At 37.4% G+C, this 20,268-nt stretch overlaps 1 protein-coding gene and 1 non-coding gene across 4 annotated transcripts in view; both read right to left on the bottom strand.

Moving 5' to 3' along the window:
* Positions 1-65: 65 nt before the first annotated feature.
* The window catches only part of LOC143894538 (uncharacterized), a 56,250-nt gene continuing 36,047 nt past the window's right edge, over positions 66-20,268 (bottom strand). For 2 of the 3 annotated variants that reach the window (XM_077400894.1, XM_077400907.1), the window contains 5 exons: positions 3,834-3,903; positions 2,517-3,227; positions 1,971-2,214; positions 1,797-1,887; positions 66-1,569 (listed from right to left, as the gene is read on the bottom strand). In XM_077400894.1, the coding sequence (XP_077257020.1) occupies positions 1,459-1,569; positions 1,797-1,887; positions 1,971-2,214; positions 2,517-3,227; positions 3,834-3,903 (1,227 nt within the window). In that variant the 3' untranslated portion in view covers positions 66-1,458. Of the gene's footprint in view, positions 1,570-1,796; positions 1,888-1,970; positions 2,215-2,516; positions 3,228-3,833; positions 3,904-20,018; positions 20,073-20,268 lie in introns of those variants that run through there. The other variant, XM_077400898.1, reaches the window with a different exon arrangement.
* On the bottom strand, positions 17,608-17,680 carry Trnar-acg (transfer RNA arginine (anticodon ACG)). The gene has a single exon. It is a non-coding gene; the product is annotated as a tRNA-Arg (tRNA).

Raw genomic sequence — 20,268 nt, 5'->3', positions numbered from 1 at the left:
TTTCTACGAAGAACAGTGATTGAATCACACAGACACCCTGATAATTATAAATCCAGCCTTTAGTATTAGGTTTAATGCTTTTATTTAAATAAATTTTTTGGAAAAACAATTTTTTGGATTACGCTTATATTACACACACGCTCTATCGTAAAATAACTATTGTAAATCTAAATTCGTAAAAATTTCCGGGCATCTGTCCAATTGTTAATTCAAGTCGAAACAATTAGATCACAAATTGAGGATAAAGATCACGGATAAAGGAAGGGACGCCGGCGGGAATGTGTATGATACATGAACGTGTTTATTCACAACCGTTACCATAAACGAGCCAAAGATAAGTTTACACATATTAAACGCTACGATATCTATCACAATGGATTCTCTGTTTTTCTTCTCTCCCCTCCGTTTCGGATGTATAGAAATATATCTGGGTAAATGCTAACGCTACTTAAAATTAATCACGCCTGACTCGGCGCGACGGCAGATTTCCACATCTATACATAAAACGTTACGTAATGGTATGTATGTACATATAGGTACAAGCTAGATTTCTCGTAATGGAAAACGTGAATCAATATTTCTGCTGGATATGTCATAAAGGCGTAAAGCTAGATCTACGTACGATTTGGTCCGATCTTCCGTAAATCCGATCCTCGAAAATATTTAAGCTATCTGGTTAAGCGACTGTCAATATGGCCGAGCTAATCACCACAATTGTAATGTAATTTCAAAGTGAAACTGTAGAAGACACCGGCATTCAAATCCAAGGTTAAAAACCATTAGTAAGTACAACATTGTACGTACGAGTTTCCAATTCGTATTATTGGAAGCATTGTACTATAAATACTCCTAGAGATATTATTTCAATATCTGTATTAAATTAATTGTTCTTTTAGTTCAGCGAATGCTCTAGCTATGGACTAATATAGCCTTATTTGTACACTTACTTCTCTAGAATAATGTTATTATAATAATTTAATAATAAAGTACATCGATTTTCATTTTTATTGCACTATATTGTTAATGGAAATATTCAAGGATAATCCTGCCACTTCCCGCCTAAGCGCGACTTCGCCAGTCGCTTTGCGTCGTAGAAAAATATAGGAACGATGGAAGTGACGTAAATCAACGCGTCGCGAGATAACGTTTACAGATACGCGCCGTCTCGCAATTTTGATCTATAATTCTTTACGTCGTACGGAGTAATAACGTCCAAGGTAGCTAACGTCCGATCCCAGCCCATCAAGACTTGATTAACAAGTCTCGTACAAACGCTGCATGTTCTCATCGCCTCCGGATGTACGCCGGGCAACGAAACTTCCTGCACTAGATAACTAGAATGCGGCTGTCTCGGACGTGTAAGTACTATTGCTCAAGCAGAGAAACTTGCTCGTGTGCTTCACCGTCGGAAATGCTGAACGTCTCGATTCTCTTTCCGGGTTGGGTTATCTTCTTTTGTCATAGCTTCGTATGCTTCACACTGTCCGTCCAGTAATTCTGTATTGTCATTGCCTCTAACGAATTTAGGAACGAGTCGTTATCCAAACTATACATTTCCTCCGAGTTATCCTGCAAATAAACAAGGAATACTTTTATAATATTTCTTAATTAACCAAGTAAACCAAAATTTCATTAATTTTTAATCTTTTAACTGGCCTCTAATAAAATTTTTTTTTTTTAAATTAAACGTCTCTTTAAGTATATAAAAGAGTTTTGTTCTTAAGTAGTTATTTGAATTATTAATTTAAAAAATTTCGTTGAATACATTAAATATTTATGTATGTAATAATACTAACGCGAATAGTGGAATCATCGATATAACCGGAGCTATCGGGATTGCTGCATTTATCACTGTTCAATGTTTGCGGAGGGTTCAAGTACTTGCGCCTGAAAAAAAGGGAGTTAATGAATAAACGCATTAGCGAACGCAGGTATAATTAAGTACACGTTACGAGCTCACGACGCATTACCTGTATATAATAAATCCGAGACTACCCATTGTACTGAGCAGGGCCACAGTCGCTAAACAACTGCCTGTAATGGCAGCTATACCCGCGGCGGATGTCGTCGAGCCATGCTCAGTATTTTCGCGGTTATTACCAGTGTCGTTATAATCGGGGAGCTGATTGTCTCCTTGCACTTGATCTCTCTGGAAGTGCTGCGGAATGAAAGTGTTCCTTGCTCTGCTCAAACGAGTGGACTCGCTCACGCCAACTGCACATTTGTTTCACGCGATCATTATAAACAGTTTAAAGTCTCTTTCTCTTATTATCGTTAAATCGTAGCCAAGTTAGTTCTTTTTGCGTCTACTCATTTTTCTATTGTTTGCTAAAATAATAAATTTAATTAGAAACTAGAGCATAATTAGTAAGCATGTATAAGAAAGGAGGTCAATGTCAGCATCGTGAAAACAGACGTTAATTAAAATACAATGCTACTTTCTTATCTCATTAATTGTCTGCGAGATCATTCTGCTTATTTTTATTCGCTGTAACACAGTCCTCTTTAAGGTTTACCTTCGAGGATAGGTGCCGCCGTAGCGAAATGCTGCGTCTGAGATACTTCCTCGTCGATCTCGACCTCGTCCTCGGATCGATTGAACGTCCTGATCGCGGCGTTACCAGCGGCCCCGGCCGCGGACAAAGACGTCACGAAGGAGGACCTCGTTCGGTTCAGCGTCAGATCAACCTTCGACATTTCTTCTTGAAGAGGTAGCACGGTGAGATCCTCGACTTCCTCGAAGCTGACGTTCCTGCTGGCGACGCTAGACTGGTTTCTCTCCTCCTGCTCGTACTTCGGTCTACCCGACGACTTGTTCGTCGTCAGGATCCACGTGATTTTGCTGTCCTTCTTCGTGGTCGAGTTCCTGATCCTTTCGTTCTCCCCGGCGCGCTGCGATGCCGTCGTGCCGAGCGGCTCGACGTTGGAGATATTACCGCGAAAACTTAGCTCGACCGTTTCGTGGACGCTCGTCCCAGAGACGGTACCTCTACGTTCCAACAGCAACGAAGCGACAGTGGTGACGGATTGTTGCCTGTCAGGCACCACGGCCGTATTCGTCTGTGGATAAAGACCGATAGCCTTGGCGATGCGAAAACTCGGCCTGGTTGACTTCGACGTACGATAGATATCTTCGATCTCGATCGACGAAGACGTCACTCTTGAGGACGGTTGAGACTGGTTGACGGGATCCGATGTGGTAGACGGTAAAGGACTCCCAAGAATTACTGAAGAAGAAAGTCAGAATATGATCGTTAAGTGAAGAGGAATTATTAAATCGGTAAATGCTTCCTTCTCTCGCGAGTTTCAACTGAGAATTAATAACACATTACGCGAAAAATTAAATGTAAAAGCTTTGTGCTAGTTGATTCTTTTTGAGAATTTAATTAAATATCATCTTTCTATACCGCTTCTTAATTCATAATTATTAAGTCGCTTAGTAATTAAATTTGCATTAAAAATTACATTAAAATTATTTAAACTGCGACTAATTATAAAACATATAATACATATAAATATAAACTATAATTAAAATGTTAACAATTAGGATTACATTTCTAGATTATTTCAATGATAAATAAGCTATCTAATACAAAACTTGGATTTATCTGCTTCTTAATTTCATCATATTACAGTCGTATTCAACTGTCTAAAGTGACCTAATTAAACCTTAAGACATTCAAAAGTCGCCCGTGTCTTTTTATTGATCTTAACGGAGTTAATGGAAGACAGTTAAAGATAGTTAAGTTGACTATTAGCGCTGATAAGGAAAAATCTTACTGTGTTAAGGTGTGTTATTTAACAAAAAAGAAAACAAATTGATGATGACTCACCAAGAAATTGCGCAGTAACCCAGAACCAGTGCATCCACCAATGTAGCGTCATCGCGTCATCTGGATGTATCTGCAAATACGAAGGCATCTGTATGTACCAACACGCCTATGTGTACCGAATATCATACAAACATACAAATATATAACATATATGTGACAAATCATACAAGCATGTATATTCAATATATTAAATATCATTACATTTCTATATATCTATAACGAATTCCTAAGCCCGGATAAACGAATGGCCGATGTTGGTCGCTTCGCAATCTCGGTTGTTCTGAGAGAAGGTAATGTTAAGAGCCGGTGAGTAATCTGCGACCAATCGTGTTGCTCAATCATAAAATCCATGAGTCATTGAGGAATTTTAAAACCAATACCGGCGGTTCCAGCTTCTAGGTATACGACGGATAGTCAGATAATCGGGTAAAACACGAAAAGAATGGTTTTGCTGAAATATATAAAAGTTAGGCTAGATACAGATCTGAAAATAACTATATTGAACCATCTGAACAATTAGATTTGGACGCTCAAGACGGTTGCTAGAATTTCAAAACTTCTTGTAGCATTATCATCACGCTTAAGCGTTCTAGATATATATTTATTTTGATGGTCCGACATAATTATCTTAAGATTTGTATCTTAATTAATCGGAATTAATCTGTATATCTGTATCTAACTTTTTTGTACTTCAGCAAAACTGTTCTTTCCGAAAAGGAATTTTGAAGTATCTTTAACACACGCCTGTTGTCGTACAATCATTTTGGGATCGGAGATACAAATCAAGATTTTTTTTTTTACAATTTTATGAATTCCGAACGCAGACAGGTGTCTTCCGTCCATCGAGATTTCGGAGAAAGTAAAAAGCTTTTTTCATAATTCCAAACCGGTTCAGAATACCCGCTTGGAATCAACTTCGCGGCTACGCCGCCACTTGTCGAATTTTCGAGTACGCACTGGTAATTTTCGTGCCGAATAACGCAAGATGCAAGATTGGAATTACGATGGACCGGTGCCGCCGGCTGACTGGCGGGTTGAACGCAGGTGCTTGTACGCAATCTCAAGTGGTGCCTACAGCCAGCATCCACAGCGTTAAAAATGAGCCTCCGGCGCATCTGGTCTGTTTGATAAATTTAAACGCATTTGCGACTGCACGGGAAGTGATAAGTAAGTCGCGGCAAATGTAGCGTGAAACAATTTATACATGCACATATACAAAATCGAAATCTTGGTGAAAAAAATACTGTATAATATATCACGTTTAATGTACAGATCACAAGTATATACGGTGCAAATATTTTAAGAGTATAAATGTTAAAATTAATCCATTATACTTTACAAAGTAGCTTTATAAAATTCTATGATCTTAAGAAATTTTTGTAGAGAGAGAGAGAGAGAGAGAGAGAGAGAGAGAGAGAGAGAGAGAGAGAGAGAGAGAGAGAGAGATACACCATAGAATATTAAATAGATTTGTTTTTATGAAGAGAAATATTCTGCATAATATATATGTTAAGACGTAGCGTATAGTTTACTAATTTATTTTAGAATATTAACGACTTTATTAATTTACTTGGAATATTAATGACATGTAGTAATTAAGTTAATAATATGGTAAAACATCCGTAGTGTTATTTGCCGATCTACGAAGCCTCGTGCGCACAAAATGTGGCGGAAAGATGCGATCGTTAAACAGCAGAATATAGTGCGACGGTCATGCTCTGTTGACCGTAACCAGTTGCAACTTGCTACGTGACACGAATAGGACATCGCGGCGGTACTTAAAAATCAAACGTCGCAATTTTTCAATTTTATCGCTGGAAAAAAGAACGAATTCGCACGAACCATATGTAGATTACAAGTCAGAGCAAAAATCCCATCGAAATATTGATCGAAACTTCATTTAAAGTTGATTGAAGATAATACTTTGCTATTAATATTAATTGCTATTAATATATCTATTACTATACCAACACAATAATCCTCCAATTCTTAATGTTGCAAAAATTCGTAATTATGATTTCAAAAGAATTGGAAATTTGCAAGTCTTGAAATTTCGAAATATCAAAAAGTTAATATAAATCTAAATAAATATATATACGTTTACATATAAAAATTTATCATTTTTTCTTTCTCTAAATTAATTAATTAATAAACATAAATATAAATTAAAATGTAAAATTAATTCTTCATAAATATGCCAAATATAATAGCAAATGCCATATAAGCAGATAGAGTTGCGGTTGATTCTCGCGCATATGAATGATAAAAATCTAAACATTATCCCCTGTACTTTCAGAGACTGTGCGACCGGACACACAACTCTGCTTCCTTGGACAAAATAATTACGGATGTAAGGAGCATGGAGAGTAAGACACATACTCGTCCGTGTACAGTTAGTCATGCTCTCTCGATTGTAACCGGTCGCACCTTTGCACGGATACAGCTCGGTAATGAATTGAAGTCTGGAAGGAAAAGGCACGAGGCGGAGGACGTCGCGCGCAATTTTCCCACCGGTAATCCGGACTTAATAAAGACGGCTGGAACAAAGGGCGCAACACACCGAACCGCTCCTGTTTCCCTGGCGACAAAAGGTCCACCTCATTGACAACACCGCACCCCCTCCGCGTGACTTCATTCACGGACCGGAAACGCGGTCCCGCACGTCGTAACGCGTATACGGAAGGACACGCAGGGACGCAGCTAGAAATTTTCGGCTGCTCCCTGAGACACGCATTCTCAAGAGACGAGTAAAAAAAAGAAGAACTGTTACTTCGTAACAAAGACTGTTAATTACGAAAATACTTAAAACATATGTATATACTATACATCCGCTTAAAAATACTTGTTAATTTTTGTCGATGTTTGATATACGATTTGTTTAACGCCACGTTCCGTGACTTGAATGTCGATCCATGTTAGAATCATTTTCAGCGCACGGACGACACTTCTCTCACGCTTGTTTCCGCGAAACTGCGGTTTATCCTTACGGATGACGGTAATCGCGTGCGACGCTGTTACAAACCGCTGGTTTCTGTAAATAAGGTACGTCCGCGTTTTTGCTGGTAAATATTGGTTTATGAATTTCATACGGATTACATACAATTTTCATGCAGATCCGATTTAACCCGATTAAAGCCGCGCGTTACGCCGCGTTCCATTTCGTTTCGAGATCAAAAGAGATAACGAATAAGTGCTCCACTGGGTCGGCGCTCTAACGCGTCGATGATAAATAATGTGTTCCGTACGAAACAATTAGAACGTGGTGCGCTTCGCGAACACGATCCCGGTTAACGCGCCGCAAGGTATGAAATTGCGCGCGGAGCGCATGCAGAGAGAAAAAAAATGCGCTGCATTTCGCGCGTTACGTAATGTCGCTTCCGCGTGCTCAGCCTCGCCCCACTTCGTTTTCAGAACGGAAGAAGGATGCGCAACGCGCCCAATTATAAACGCGCTAATAATCCTGCTGCTATAGCTGTATTACTATACTGCTGATGCGATCGATTGCATGCAAACGTCTTTAACATTAAAAACAAAAATTCAGAATTAATGGAAGCCCTATTCTCTAAGTGTATTTCGGTGTTCCAGCGTCCTTGCGAATTAAAGGCTTAATACCAAAGGGAATTTCCATATCGAAAAATAATTTTTTAAATACAAAACGAAACAGCGAATTAGAGAGACGTTTACTTCCCCGTATACGCTACGTTTCGTTCCACTTGCGGTTTTCCAGACCAAGGAGATAATTGATTTAATGAATTCGCTTCTATCGCGCGTGCTGCTTTACATACTCTCCGTGAAAGCTCGTGAAAAAAAATTGGCCGTTTCGCGGTTCGCGCAGTAACGTGCAGCTGATGGAGAGTTCAATGACCGTCGCGTATAAAGTTCCTCGAACTTCCAGAGACAACGGGTTTAATACGTAAGTTAACAACATTCTCGTAAAATTTCTAATTTCTTTATTGCACGCATCGTTTCCATCTGCGTACTTTATCATATGCTCGTTACTCGTATAGTTTTCTATGCATCCGCAGATCTTTAGCTCATTTTTATCTCGCACGCCACTGAAAGGCTGCAATATGCAATTTATTATCCATATTCTATGATGTCACGCCACGATGTCGAATTACAGCATCGAGTCACGTAGCCATGGCAATCAACGTGCTAAATTGCGACCTTCGTGCCTTTCTGCCAATTTGCATAAATCTTGACTCTGACGTCTCCATAAAACGACTAAAAGAATGTAACGCGTTATATTCTTAATAATAATTAATCGCATTGTTTAAATGTAACAAGAGACTTCACGCGTGAAAGTTTTGACGTTCGGGTTCGTTAAATCGATTGCAGATCGGATATAGAATGTTTAGTAAAAAGTGAGAGAGAAGTGCGCGACATGATACAATCATTGGAGCATGAAGTAGAAATGTATATATTCGCTTCTTAATCATACAGCACGATCTCCGGAAAGACCGCGACAAAAACCATCAACGATAAAAACCAGCGCTGAGTGGAAACTCGTTTCTTTGCACTTGATTCACTTTTCCCAAAAGCGAAGGTTAATCTTGAATTTAATACGAGAATACTTGAGTTGTAACGTTTAACGTCAACATTTTTAGGAAAAAAAAGCCAAAAACTAAACCATTCTCCATACTCCATGAAAAACTAATCTTAAAATCTTTTCTTAAATTGTTAAAAAGAGGTATAGAAACTTTATATTGAAATTAAACAGGATAGCCTTGAACTTATTACACCACGTTGTTAAGCTATGATCTATATTATAAATTTTTTAATGCAGTGTGTAATATTCAATAAATCTGAGATTCTTTTACGCAAGACATTTCTAAGAAACTTCCCGTTTGCGGTGAACAAAGATATTATTACGATACGCTTCTTGCAATCGTAGATTGTCTATATTCATAGAAATTTTCAACATCGTGTTTCGCTCGAAATGCATCGAGAAGGAGAGAGGTGCATTCGAGTCGTCGATGAGATTAACGCTCGTGATGAGGAGACGAAGTGGGGCTAACGAGGACACTAAAGCGAATCGCGATTTACCGCCGAGCCTCATCGTGCTGCCGAGTGCCCGAATGAAGAATGCGAATTATCGAGCGCATTAAGCGCAGCCGACGGAACTAATGGCCGTGAACCGATTATTCGGATCTTTCTCTCTGTTTTTCTGCCATTGTTGATGGAGCGATATGCGTCGATCTACAAAAGGATCCATTTCCGCGGCTCTATTGGCGCTAACAAAACTCCTGGATTAAACAGGTCGTTTGTTACTTCAATTTTTCGATCTAATATGCTGGCAGACTAACGGCTCGTGTACTTAAGCTGATTTTTTGTAAGCTCGCCGAGATATATCCTTCGCGAACTTTATTCTATACGTATATTATTGTCCACTCAGTCCACTATTTGAAGACCCCCAGGGTGGTGTCACGTACGAACAATCTTATTTCCGTTTTCACATTTATCGGACGTCGTTTGTCACGTCCACTGTAACTGCGCTGCAAAAGTTTTATCGCGACTTTTTTCTGTCGGTGCCAGCGATAAAGAACATTCGTACTATGTTACGTATAACGCGTGGCATATATTTACAACGCTCGCGACATGTAATTTGTAAAGCACAAAAGAAATATTAAAAAGTTACAGAAAAATACAATATTTATTATGGCAATAAAATTATGAAGGATTTGGGATCGGCACCGTGACATATTTACCACTAATAATTAATCTTTTCTATAATTCTCAAACTTATTTCTCAATAAAATACCGCGATGTTCTCAAAAGACTATTCTAAAAAAGACATGTATTTTCATTTTTTAATAAAACATAATTTTACCTACAATAAAAATTCGTTAATTTTGACTTTGTTTTAAGGCTTGTCAAACGTATGTAACCCTTTAATTTATCTAGATTAGTGTTTTTTCACACGAGCTTGTAAAAAAATTTAAATTAAAATTTAGTCAAGCCGAAAATAACCAGCGCAATGGTACGTAGCCGAACAGAAAGAATGAAATCACGCGTTAAACAAACGTCAGTCTTTCTAAGTGAATTTAGGCGGCAACAGAGCAGCAACAGCCAGATCGTCTCCGATGTTATATCCACAATATGAACTTTCACACACACTCTCCGATAGCAATCTTTCCTCCGGTGAAGTTTCACTATATTTCCAAATGCGCGCGATGCACATTGTGGGATGCACATGCGATGAGATCGCTTTTCTGTCCAATTAATCTTACATAAAAGTGATATCGCACGTGAGAACCTCGCCCGCTAAGTAGGTGAATTGACAATTTAAAGTCTACGTAAAAGCGTAAAATTTGCATTAGCAAAAAGTAAAGACAATGGTGCATATACTCATTTTTGTAGGACAATTTCATCGTCTCTGAATTCTTCGACGAGGAAATATTTACTAAACGAAGCGAGAAAGAAAATCGAATGCAATTAGGATTTCATCTATTTTATCGATGGCACGTTGTGCAAATTTCCTGCAAACTGCATTTCACGATGACATTTTTAAGAGAACTGATGATTATCCAAATATGATTAAAAATTGTCAAAAATGATTAAAATTGATCAAATACGATTAAAATAGTCAAAAACTGACATGGAATTATAGATAAATATATAAATATTATTTTGAAATATATATATATCTGGACAGAGATAAAACATATCCATTATTCATAGGATTTACATGATGCCCAAGAATTATCTGGAAACACAGATTCATTTAACACGTAAATTATATTATGACACGCGCGAATATTTTTTTTTCCCAAATTGAATAATCCTGCGATATATACTTGCGCTTTTGAGCGTCGCTTTCATAATATGGTTTCAACGAAGCTGAGCAGGCCTATTAAATGTAAATACACTATTACTCGATATACAACTTTTCCAATCACATATTCACACGTGAAGTAAATGGATTATAGTGAAGTCAAAAAATAAGGTAATATTCAATAGTAATATTTTGTCGTATAGAGCGGTTGTCAAATGATAACTTCCGTTTGAAGAATTATCAAATAAAATTAAAAAATGCAACACTATTCAATTTTATTAAATTTACAATTTTATTTTTGCCTAAATTTTTCTTTTTTTTCTCTCTTTTTATTTTCGTTAGAATAAATAATGCAGTTAAATAATATACCGTTCAGGTAAGATAAGAATTAACCGATAAGAATTAACAGAATTCGCATTCTAAATTTATTATTACAAAAATTATTAATGTAATTAAATGATACGCCAATTATTCCTTCCGTTAGTACGTCGATCTTGTTCTAAATTCTGCGAAAACTGGCCCCTCGATTCCATTATACCGCTATACATCGCGAAACTTGCTCGTTACTCGTCGGGGAATTATATCAGCGTGACGATCGTGAGGTATTACGATGGAAATCTTCCTCGACGCAAGAGGTTTCTTTCAGACTATCTGACCTATTTTTCGTAACAATTTTACCTGCCATAAAACATATTCTTGGAGCCCATTGTCTTCCACGTACATATTCGCTATCGCAACATGTTCGCCATGAAGAGCGACATCGTTCCCGGAGCGATTGGAGGTCACTTATTCTCATGTTTTTCTCCTCGTCAAGCAACAAACAAAAATAATTTTAACCCCTTCACCGGTCAGCAATTTGATAACAATCCACATTATTTCCATAAAACGTCGCGAAACGCGTGCGAGACTTTTAGAAATGTATTTGAAGCTGAAAATTTTTAAATATTTTTTTGGTTTCTCTTTACTCTTTTTTCAGAAAATATTGAATGAATCTATATACATAATAGTAAATTATAGAATAATTAAAAATATGTGATATGTAATTAATAACAATAACTTTTAATTAGAGTTTAGAAATCACTCCAGGTATATATATAATTGCTATATTTATACGCAAAAAAAAATTAGGCGCCTGTTTCCGGGTGGCAGATCATTTCGTGACTATACTTTCAAAAATACCTGTTGAAATAGTCGTATTTCAAGTGTCTACATTTAATCGAGCGCACTTTAGAAATCTATATATTGGTTGTTGTAAATTTAGTTTGTAGAAATACAAATCCACGGAAGGATTCATACGAAAATGATGAACTGAGACGGTAGCATCCATTTGTCACATTGTCGACACTGCAGACGCGCTCGTACAAATACTTTTGCGGATTAAACTCGCTCGTGAAAGGAAGGAAGTAAAGATGAAATCTTTTTATCGACGATCGAAAGTTCGGATGAGTTCATCCGGATGGCAATTACACTCGTATATATCGACCCCGCGCGAAAGTGGAACTCAGAAAAGCAGAGAAATTGGCCGTGCGCGGTACGAGCCTTTCTCGTAAACTCAAAAACATTTAATTTGTGTCGCTCACGATGACCAAATTGCATCTACTACGTACTAAGTTATCAGTGATGATTACGATTCGTAATCATAATTTATCGTGCTGTTATCTATTTAATCTAATCGATTGCTTCTCTCGGTCTATTGATTCAGAACGTCAGTAACGCTCGTCCTATTTTAGAGATTATTATATAGTTTAATTACACTAGAGAGAGGAGAAAGAAAAAAAGAGAGAGGGGGAAGAGCTTAATTGGTATTAAATGTGAAATAAGCTGGCAAAGTATAATAACGTATTATGATACGCCATTCCCTTTGACATGCTATCAATTATCTCACTCCGATATATATCTCCTTGTTGATATATTTACAGACTCTATTAACATAATTGCATTTATAGGAAACAATTTTGTAACTGAAGTAATATCGGGGATAATCTTGATTGCTAATTATAGTTCCGACTAAAAGTTCGAAGGTATATTATAGACCAATCGAAAAATCACCAGAGGGACCATAGTTTCTATCTCAAATCTCATTAAACGTATACATTGTACCAAATTGAACGATGTTATTGCGTAAAACACAGCGCACTTCGATTGGGATTTGTCTGCGTAACGCGAACAGATGGGTATATTTAACAGATACGATAAAAGTGATATACGCCAGCTATCTCTTGCCACTTGGGAAGCATGAAAAGCAATCGTGATGTCAATTTACTCGCGAATATGGTTTTTAACATATGAAGGAATTGTGTCTGTACATAACATATATTGTTTGAATATTGCATAGTACGATAATAAACGCTGTCTATATGTAAGCAACGTGCATTGTTTGAATATTGCACCGGTTATTAACGTATCGAAAGCCGAAGATATATATTAAAAGAGGTAATTAAATAGATTACAACGATTAAAAATATGAAAGTGTTTTTTGCAAATATTTTCTATATTAAATATGTTACGAGACATTTTTTTTTTTTTTTTTTTTTTTTTATTATAAAAATAACTGTGTGGGCGCACCGTAAATGGCATCTTTGTTGAAAAAAATAGCTCCTAATTGATCAAAGAATAACGTACGAGGCGTTTGACGCTAAATTGATTCTACATAAAGTCCTCGTAAGAACGTTTTATGGGACATTCAATATATACAGCGCGCAGCGTACCCTATCGGCAGCTGCGATATGCCTTGTATGTACAATTAAAGATCGCTATTACCGGTTATCATTACTTAACCGACGTTTAAGTGATATTAGCTGACGCATCGGTTTGTTAACTCGACGACACGGCAGGCGCACAATTCCAAAGAAATACTTCGCGTTAGACGCGAAAGAAACCATCATAGAGAAGGAATAAACTATATGGAAGGAAAAAAAGATATAGCTGGGCACGTAGTTCGTCCGTACTGCGTGTACTCACGAATTTCTATCCCCCCCCCCCTCAGGCGGGGAGGGATAATAAGTTGTAACGCATATACTATTTATGAGAGCGAAAGTCTCGTCTGCAGCTACACCAGTCACGCATGCGTTGTTGTAAAACCGGCGAAAGTAAAGATTCGCTTTCATATATAGCAGCGTTTATTATAAATCCGTCTCGCGACTCGCGGGTGCGATATAATCTAATTATAAAATTATAATGTAAAAAAAGAATGTTGTTGGTAAAATGGTATGTAGCGGTCGAACATAAATTAGCGACGCCCGCGACACGCCGAACCTTCGAAGTTGTTGCCTGTTCTGTTTCAATTCAGTCATTATGCTGTGACTGATTTAACGAGAACTTTCCAAAGTAGGCTATTGACGAAAAGTTTGCATGTTAATTTTCAACAATAGATAATAATTGCCATCACGTAATTACGCAACACATAACACAATAAATTAATTGCTTCAACGAAAGAGCTTTCAAAATGGTTTCTGTAATATGCTCGTGCGCGGTAGCCTCAAATAACTTTAATATTTAAAATGAGTAAAATAATAAGCAATAAAAGTGTTGATATAAAACAAATGTGATCCAAATTATTAATTCGCGAAAACTTGTAAATAATATTGTATTGTTGCATTCACTTATTACATTTTGTTAAATTCGTAAATTCTCAAATTATACTTCATATTTGAGTCATTTCTATACCATATATAGGTCGCCACTGCTCCTACTTAATACTACTTAATTTAACTAAAGCAATGTTAATTTAATTAAACCGAGGAAGTTAAAATATTGTTTTATGTTAAAATAATAAATTTCGACACACACATTATAGTTAAAAATAACGAAACATTAATTAACTCAAGATATTGATGTAAAATACATCCTTTAATATTTAACAATGTAATTTTCATTTATTTCACAATTTTAGATCACAATTCGTTTATTTTGTATTACGTCTGAAATTGTTTCTCCACGAAGCAGAATAAGATATATCTATGTATTTCGGAGGGTCTGAATGTGCATACGAACGGCGTTTCTCGTATATTAAATTAGTTTTTGGTCGCAAAAATGAAATTCATTTAAAAAAATTCTAAATCCGAACACATAAAGAGCATAAAGAGCAGAGAATTGCGGGCCGTAAGTGCTTGCGAGCGGCAGAGTGCCACACACATGCGGGGTCACACAACGGTCACCAAGCACGTGCAGGTACATATGAAAATTCGTTAAAGTGACATGGCACTATATACGAGGTCCCACTGTCGCAATTAGCACGACTCCGCGACACGGACGCGTTTCAGAGAAAAAAATTGCGGTTTTTCACTTGCAGAATAGCGTCATCGCCGTGAACTCATTTCGTCGAGCATGATCACGAACGCGTTGATATAGAATTCTATTCGGCGGAAATTCCGAACTATTTTACCGCTCTGTATTCGCAAAATTCCATTGTTATCACTAAATCAATATAATTACACAACACATACACTCGTTATGTATATTGTCGCGATTATTTTCTGCGTGCATATACGAGAAATCGTTAATTATTTTTCATTTTGTGCTGTTATAAATGATTCTTATAAAAATGTCACGGAAGATAAGATACAGCGAGAGTTATGTAGAGAATTTCGCACGCCGGTGCGGATAAATATATGAATCAACCTTACACCGACTTGGGGTCGCGGGTCGTGATGCTCGACGAGCTACCCATTTAATAGGATTACTAGTTGCGCTTCTCTAGGTCACGAAGCCCGTGATAGGTATCTTTTAATCAGCAGGACTACCTAGAGTACAAGTGCGCGTGTAACATATACGCTTTCATCGACGACGAAAATCAGCGATGCATCTCCCGCGCTCTAATGTACGGCATACAACAGCGAATTTATAGCTGCTTAAGTAAAGCCTTCTCACGCGCGCTCGCGCGCGTTGTTATTTCGAAACGATAGGCGAGCAAGGGTATGCTATTATGAGAAAGAGAATGGCTGGCTCGTTCCTCCTCGACGGGCTGGTAACACGCGCCAATCTCCATCGCGCGCGAAGAAAAGCCGAGAAGCCGAGATAAACGAAAGGAGCCGAAAGGAGGAAAGGATCGTTTCCTTTCTTGCAAACCGCGCCCGATAACACGACGCGGAAAAGAAACCGCCTTCGAGAGGAAACGATAACATCACCGGATCCTGCATGAAAACTGTTTGCGAAAGAGTTGAAAGAGTCCGGTAAATCAAGTTCGCTTGATGAAAGTCCGATAAAGTTTCAATACGCCTGCACGAAATTTTTCTTCATAATATGATATTACCAATATGTACATTTTGTTTTATTTATTCGAGCTGCATTCGCGTCGTAATCCCATCCGGGTTGTTCACTCCTCCCTCGATAATAAAAAAATCAAAGTGACAGAAACGACAGACTTTTTAGACGTTTTCTGTTATATACTAAACTGGTGGGACAATATCGTGAAATTCGTTTATCGTTTTGCAGAAAGGAGTTCACGCCATATTCACGCACGCACAAGCTTGAGGTGATTCGACAAGAATATTAGGAAAGTGATGGCTCCTTTCGCGCAACTACGTTTTCTTGATTCATGAATGCAACACGGAGTTTCCTGATCAGTTGGTTCCGGACAATGCAGTTTATCCTTCGCGAACAAGAGCAGGTATTAACAAAGTAAATCATGGATCTCGGATTTGTTCCAGTCGTTCGCACGACTAGGAGCGGAGGAAATAGACGTTTCCGGTGCGGAAATTCGCGATCTTCGCGCGCGGAAGTCCGAGGGAGACCGCAGACGACGTTGGAGAAACAGAATTATGTCACGCACAGACACTGCGAATCGAATACGAACGAGTGACGTTCCAGCAATATGCGAAATAAATATTCCAGTCTTCGACATTGATTTAAAAATAACTTTTTGCTAAACATAATTTTTATCTAAAATCTCAATTCTAATAATTTTAAAGTTTACGAGCTTCAAATGGGTAATCAATAACGTCAAAGAAATTCTTCGGAGACTCGATTCGGATTCTTTTCCGTCTGTGAAAATGATAACGTGTGTGTGTGTGTGCGTGTGCGCGCGCCAAGTGTTGTATAAATTCCACAAAGCAAACTCTGGCTTCTTATCCGAAGTATTGAAGGCGGAAATCTCGAGGCGTCACGGAGAAGAATTTATCTCGAAATACACTCGCGGTGGACGCGGTGCATGAGATGCGCCTTGAAGCGCGAAAAAAAAAGAAGAAAATGTGTGGACCCGCGCGCATCAGGTCGGCGCGTCCGGAACGCGAACTATTTCTGGACATTTTCCGGAGAATCCGTTGCGAAAAATTCGGTTCCTGGTTACACTTAGTTTAGCCGCGCGTCTCGATGTACCGATCGCCCTAAATGTAGAACCATCGGAAAACCGACAGTATAGCGCGACATTGCAATGTAATATTTTTTTTTAGGCACTGGCGGGTCGACAAAAAGTTCGCAGATCAATCTTCGAGTTTCATTAAACTTTTATCGCACTCTATTATACAATCGCAAATGTTGTATCGGGGTTCAATTATAAAATTATCTCTGTGTACAGTTTGCAGTCACGAATTTTATCGCAATATTTAAAAAAAAATTTTGTTTAACGATAAAAAAATATGACGATTATTATAAAATGGGAATGTCCTTTCTATAAATTAATTGATGGAATAAAAAACTGTATGCGTCGTTTATATTACTTTACTTCGACCGAAATTTCCAGTTGCAATAGTATCCGACTCAATTATAAACATCAATTATTTCGACGGACGATGCGTGCGATCGATTTTAATTCTATAATATCGACTTTAATTGCAAAAAAATACCTCAATTATGAATTATGTGAAGTATGCGGTATCGATACGCGCACACGATATCGGCCTGCTGTTTTCCTGCATATGCGACATATCGACGCAGCGTTCGGACACCGCGTATAACCGATACGTTGCGTAATCCTCGTCAACAATATACTCCGGCTCGTCAAGGTGCAATGAGTCACAAAAATATGAGATTGAACATCAGGGAAAAAAAAAAGATATACCCCGATCCTGCCAGGATTCGAACCTGGAATCTTCTGATCCGTAGTCAGACGCGTTATCCGTTGCGCCACAGGACCAATCGATTGCCAAATAGTTTTAGATCACACATCTATGAGTGGAAATTGTCAAATGTAAACGAGAGATTGATACTTTCGTATAGTATTCGATGTTGATATAACTGTAAAAAAAATAACGTCACGAAGTAATAGTATTTTGTATACTCGATGAGATACGAGGTTCTCTTTCTTTTTATTGTATTTATGATATATATACTCTGTATTTATATGAGGTACTATGTATTTATGATATCCTTTTTTATTATATTTATGATATATTTTATACATTATTTTTATTATACGACTAAATATTTAAAACTATTTGAAATTTTTCGAGTTTCATGAATATTATGCAATTAAAAACGGGGTAGAATCGAAGTGAGATATATCCTAGGCCGGTATTCATAGTCGGATCTTATTTCAAGACCGTCTTAAGTAACATCTTAAGATGCTAATACGGCTCTGTGATTGGTTAGTGACATCTTAAGATTGTACTTGAGACGGTCTTAAATATAAGAACCGACTATGAATACCGGCCCTAGTTTCCAAGAACACGACCTTCTTGAACGTCTCCACAAATTTTTTAATTACGATCGTTTAATAATTTAAATGTATAAACGCCTATAAAAATTTCAAAGCTCACAACAATATATACCTGTTAATAAATTTTACATTATTCCTAATCTCGCTTGTATAATCCCCCCCAAAAAAAAAAGAAACAAACATATCAAATAAATACAAAAATAAGAAACTGTAATAAAAATAAAGGATAGTCCAACCTCATCTTCTTAAAAAAACCCACAATTTCCTAATTAGCCTATCGTTTACATAAAATCCAAGACGATAAATACCTATAAGCATCCATCGCCACAGAGATTTTTGAATCGAATTATCGAATCGAATATTAAGGAAATATATCTACTTTTATCTTAAATTCGATTCTACGTTCGACAGTTCGATTCCGTTTATCTGTGCGAGGTCTCCTTGGATTCTAGAAAACATCTAAAAGAATGACGTTAGTTTCTAGTTTTCAACGAGCGGCTCTCCACGCTGATAATTTCATTATATACTCATGCAATATGTCTCTGGCGCAAACATACTCGTCTCACTCGCGTCCGTAAATCACGAGACGTCCTTCTCTTCGCGAGAGGCGAATATTTCACGGACACGTTGAATCGCAGTCGCGCGTTTTCGAGCGAACCGCTCGTTTTCACGGCATATGCAGTATCATTCAGTCTTGATGACGGTATTATCCGATCCTACCATACGCACTTAGGAATTTGTCCATCAGATTTTCGAATCGTATGCCGGTCAGAGTTGAACGGTAAATTTTAAGATTACGTCTACTATCTGGATTGTTTACGTATTGCTTACCGTTATGTTTGCACGAATAAATTATTCTAAATCGAGTGATTGATTAATCGATTGATTTCTTTGAACTGTATTTTTACAAACAATCTTACAAAGATAAAAAGCAGCTTTAGATGAGATTAGATTAGACGCGTTTCAGTTTTGATTAATTTTTTAACTGTACAGTGATATAAAAAAATGCGTGATATTAATATAAAAATATTATTATTACGTTGATCTCTATGACTTTAAATGACAAAAAGCAGTATATTGTTTAATTCACCAGTTGCAACGCGCAATATGCATGTTAATAATTTTCTTCTTTCGCAGATATAAAATCAAAGTCTTTCATTTTACTGTTATTACTGATTTCATGACTTAGATTTACACTTGAAAAGGACCAAGATCAATGGTAAAAATATCACGACAGCAATATGAAATAAAGATAGCCAGTTTGATCGAATGGAAAAAAAAAAAAACATTATTGTTAGTTACCGGCGAAGCAAAGTCTCACGTTTGGTTAAAAATCTTTGACACCATTGTTAATTTTTTCTAACGTTCTAATAAAAATTGCATCTAAGTTAAATAATGATGCTAAAAATAAAATTGCAAACAAAATACATAAATTTCCGATTATTATAATAAAATATAAATCTTCGACGAGCCTCTCCATAAAACATACATTTACATCGATGACACGTTAAACATATACATATAGCGTTTTTCACTGGCCAGAGCCGGTGCGCACTCAGTGCACATTAAAGCCGTCGTACGCAAACCAACGTAAAGTGTACGTTTAATATAATCGGGTTAAATCATGAAATCCTCAATATTCTTTATTGCACTATTTGGTGAAATATGTACTGAGTATTTTATCAGTCGAAATATTTGCATTTTACTTTAAATATTAGAGACTAAATCAGTGTACACACACAACGGCTTTAATGTGCACTGAGTGCGCACCAGTTCTGCCAGTGAAAAACGCTAATAGTTTGCATTGTAAATGTACCACGTAGATGTAGATTCTTATTACACGTCCAACCCTCATGCGCCGATGTTAATTATCGACTGTAAATTAATCCCGGACAAAAGCGGACTCTCTCGCCTATATCAAACCATCTAAATCGCTCGATTATTAAGAGGATGATGCGTCTCGACGCGCACTTCCGGGATGAATGCGCGGTACGGAGTTGTATACGCGGCATTGTTTCGCGACTCATCCTCGAGTATAGGTTATTCGACGGGACTCGAAGCGTGTC

This window comes from Temnothorax americanus, unplaced genomic scaffold, assembly GCF_048541705.1.
Source record: "Temnothorax americanus isolate GAGA-0224 unplaced genomic scaffold, ASM4854170v1 Scaffold1, whole genome shotgun sequence".
Lineage (NCBI taxonomy): Eukaryota > Metazoa > Arthropoda > Insecta > Hymenoptera > Formicidae > Temnothorax > Temnothorax americanus.
The sequence above is the reverse complement of the archived record's forward strand: the minus strand, read 5'-3'. Positions and strand labels throughout refer to the sequence as shown.